The 3,945-nt window shown below is 51.7% G+C and overlaps 1 protein-coding gene across 1 annotated transcript; it reads right to left on the bottom strand.

The window, feature by feature from the left end:
* Positions 1-1,176: 1,176 nt before the first annotated feature.
* Positions 1,177-3,247, bottom strand: LOC125521845 (cytochrome P450 93G2-like). Its single transcript, XM_048686905.2, has 2 exons — positions 2,243-3,247; positions 1,177-2,160 (listed from the first exon to the last, which is right to left on the bottom strand). The coding sequence occupies exons 1-2, from the start codon at positions 3,161-3,163 to the stop codon at positions 1,537-1,539; spliced, it is 1,545 nt and encodes a 514-aa protein (XP_048542862.2). The 5' UTR covers positions 3,164-3,247; the 3' UTR covers positions 1,177-1,536.
* Positions 3,248-3,945: the final 698 nt, after the last annotated feature.

The raw sequence follows: 3,945 nt of genomic DNA, 5'->3' as shown, positions 1-3,945 counted from the left end.
CACGTGCACCCACACACGCAACAACACACACGCGCGCGCACACACATACCGCATGAGAGGCAAAATCGCCTTTTCAGGTATCATTTAGACTCAAAATGGACGGAAGTGTTGTATAGTGAATAAAATTTAGGACTAGTGTCAAATAGGGAAGAAAAACTTTTTCAGTGTCAAATAAGGAACCAGATTTTAAGACAGTGTCAAATAAGGAATTTTCTCCTGCAACTATGTGGTGTTTTGTCAAAAAGAGGACGGTTGCATATTTGTCACTAGACACACTACTGCAAGTGTGCCCCTTGTATGTAACTATATGTCTTCCACACAACTTGAACTCATTGGTGTTTTTAGGGGCGAGCAGGACAGTTGCATGCCTATCAATACGTACATAACTGCAAGTGTCGCCCCAACTGCAACAACATCTCTTCAACACGACTGAAACTTAGAACATCAGAAGTGTCATTTTGAGGTGGCTATTGCATGTTTACCACTAGAGCATTCTACTTCAAGTGTCCCCTCGGTCGCAACGCAGATTCAACATGGTTTTTGTTTTCAAAAGTACACAATGAAACATTGTTTTCAAATACAACTTAATTTTTAAATTATTGGATTAACCTTTTATAAATAATATTGAACTTATTTTTTCCAAATACATAATGTATAATGAATATGCTTCTTAATACAAGATGAATATTTTTTAAATTATGTAACACTTTTTCTAAAAATATCGTCAGAAATGCAAACATACTATTTGCATTTTGTAAGTAATAAGAGAAGAAAGATGATTTTTTTGAAATTAAGACTTAAACAACCTTGAAATTTGAGAGGTGTACATGAGTTTTTTAAAATGTTTTTACAGTTTTTAAAAAGTGTTCACCTATTAAAAAATGTTCATGTATTTTTCAGTAAATTTTGCCATGTCATTTAACATATATTTCTTGAAAGATAGAAAACAGAAACTCCATGATGTTTGTGAGAACACAACTAAAAGTGTCATTTGAGTCGGCTATGTGGTGTTTTCCTTACAGCGTCCAGATGACGTCCAACACGATCAAGTGCCAATGGGTGTTGGACATTTTTTGTTTGTTTTAGTCGGCTCTTTTGTCCTGGTTATTTTTCGGTAGATTGTTAGTAGTCATTTGGCAGCACAAGAAAACAGCTAGTGGAAAAGACAAGCAAACAGAAAGACAAAAGAGAAAGCCTCGTTGATGACAAAGCCCAGCCTAAACAATTACAAACAGAAAAAAAAAACGAAATCAACCGGGCCTTTTTCTAAGCGCTGATGTCAGCGTCTGAGACGTAATCACGTAGACACACCTTTTTTTTTACAACACTCGTGACCAAAATAAGGCATATGATCGATCCTGATGGCAATTTTTTCACAACATGGCGACACACTGAAAAATTGGGAGAATCTCAAAGCAACCGCGCCGTGCATGGTAGAATTGCTTTTGTGTCGACGCAAGGAAGCATTTAGGAAAGGAGTATGTGATACAATGGGCATCTCGTGCCCGGGATCCATGGTTGCATGCGTGGAAGCATTTAAGGAAGGGGCAGTGGATGGAGGCGCTGCGTGGGCAGGAGCACGAGTGGCTGCTTCCTCGCGGTGACCAGCCCCGCCTCCTCCTCCATGTCCAGCGGCGGATTTGGCACCTCCCAGTCGAAACACTGCACCAGCGCGGCCAGGAACGCCGGCACGGCCTGCATGGCCAGCCCCATGCCGGGGCACGCGCGCCGCCCGCTCCCGAACGGCATCAGCTGCATGTGCTGCCCCTTAGGGTCCACGGCCTCGCCGGCGCCGCCGGGCATGAACCGCTCCGGCCGGAACTCGAGCGGCTCCTCCCAGTACGCCGGGTCGCGCCCGATGGAGAAGATGTTGAAGAAGACCGACGTCTTGACAGGGATGGTGTACCCACGGACGTGTATGGGCTCGATCGCCTCCCGCTGCGCGAACACCGCCGGCGGCCGCAGCCTCAGGGTCTCCTTGAGCACCGCCTGCAGGTACGGCATCTGGGCCACGTCCGGCTCGCCCACCACCCGGGACCTGCCCACCACGGCATCCAGCTCCGCCCGCAGCTTCTGCAGACAGTCCGGGTGGTTGAGCAGCTCTGCCAGCATCCACTCCACCGTGGTGGCTGTCGTGTCCGACCCGGCAGTGAAGATGTCCTGTTTCATAGATTGTTAGTAACCGTTACGAGACACTGCACTCAACTCAATTTAATCCATGAGAACAGAGTGGAGCACTCACGAGGACGAACGCCTTGATGTTGTCGCGGGTGAGCTTCACCTCGGCGGCCGGGTCCGCCGCCGCGTCCATGAGAATGTCAAGCAAGTCCTTGGTCTTGGTGTTGGTCTCGTCTGCTTCCCCACGCCGCTCCTTCTCCTTGGTCCTGATCATGGACTCGAGCAGCGCGTCGAACCTGTCGCGCACGTCGCGCGTCTTCCGGTCCAGCCCCTGCAGGTCCCAGCCGCGGCACAGCGCCACGTAGTCCTCCAAGTTGAACGCGCCCACCAGCTCCGCCACCTTCTTGGCGCAGTCCCGAGCGGTGTCGGCCATGTCGCCCGGCAGCGCGCTCGCCACCATCCTCATGATGGCGTTGTTGGACATGCGAATGAGCTGCCTGCTCATGTCCAAGGTCTCGCCCTTGGCGGCCGCCTCTGCCGCCGCGCCCATGACGCCCGCGAGCTCGGCGGCGCGGACGGGGCGCAGCTGCTCGATGGTGCGCGGGCCGAGCAGCTCCGACATGCAGAGGCGCTTCATGAAGCGCCAGTGCGGGCCGTAGGGCGCGAAGGCGAAGCCGGCCGAGTCGTAGGCGAGGTGCCGCGTGACCGCCGTGAGCGGGCGCTCGGGGATGCTGCCCTCGAACTTGAGGACGTCGCGGGCGACGTCGGCGGAGCCGACGACGACGCAGTGGGTGGAGGGGCCCAGGCGGAGGTACACGAGCGGGCCGTAGCGGTTGATGATGCGGTCGAACGCGCGGTGGGGAGGCGGGCGGATGAGGTGGAGGTGGCCGATGAACGGCAGCGCCATGGGGCTCGGGGGAAGGCGGCCGTGCTTGCCGCCATGTCTGACCAGCGTGAGGAGGAAGAAGGCGACGGCGGCGAGGAGCGAGGCCACAAGCAGAGGCGCTGCACTGTCCGTGACCACTCCGAATCCGAGTTGGTCCATGATACCTCCTCTCCTGACTCCTCTAGCTTAACCGGCTTTGCAGTTGTGGTGTGGTGTGGTGTGTCGTGTCGTGCTCCTTATAATGTCCATATCTGTCATATATTATGATCCATTTCCGTCCCCGCTGCAAATCCACGCCGCCCGTCTTACCAACCACGCCAACCGACGGACGTACGATCTGACGTGGCTGAAGCTGATTCTTTTGATTTTTTTTCTTCACCCGAGGTAACCAAGCGCAGCGATGCATAGGCGACCAGTCGTCGCTATCTCACATCAAACGTCGCAAGTGTACATGCACACAGGAACGGTCTTCTCTGCTACTAGAACAGAGAAGAGAAAGAGCGGAGAGAACCATCTTGTAGTGACAAGCGGTCCACGTTGCCCCGGGCCGGGTTTGGTACCATGCATGGTCAGATTCATTTTCCAAATTCAACGGCCTGGATTCACTCACTCATTATTAAGACATGTCGTTGAACGATTCAGCAGGCTTACCAAGGTGGCGTGGATATGGTTCACTCAAAACAAAAAATGTGGCGTGGATATGGCAGACAGATTTCGGTGCTGACCAGGGCGGGGATATCGACGCACTGACTGGGTTTAGATCACGTTTGCCTTCTACCCCCTCCATTATTCCATAATGTAGTGCACTCATGTTTTTTAAGATTCAAATTTGATGATGTAAGTATGTTTGATGATCTGTTTGTTTTTTTCTAATCGTCCTCTTTTCTCTCGTTGTTTTCACTGTGTGTTTGGAGCCCAAGGCTTTTTCTTCGGTTCTACTC

The sequence above is a fragment of the Triticum urartu genome, chromosome 7A (genome assembly GCF_056163025.1).
Source record: "Triticum urartu cultivar PI428250 chromosome 7A, HENAU_Tu73, whole genome shotgun sequence".
Lineage (NCBI taxonomy): Eukaryota > Viridiplantae > Streptophyta > Magnoliopsida > Poales > Poaceae > Triticum > Triticum urartu.
The sequence above is the reverse complement of the archived record's forward strand: the minus strand, read 5'-3'. Positions and strand labels throughout refer to the sequence as shown.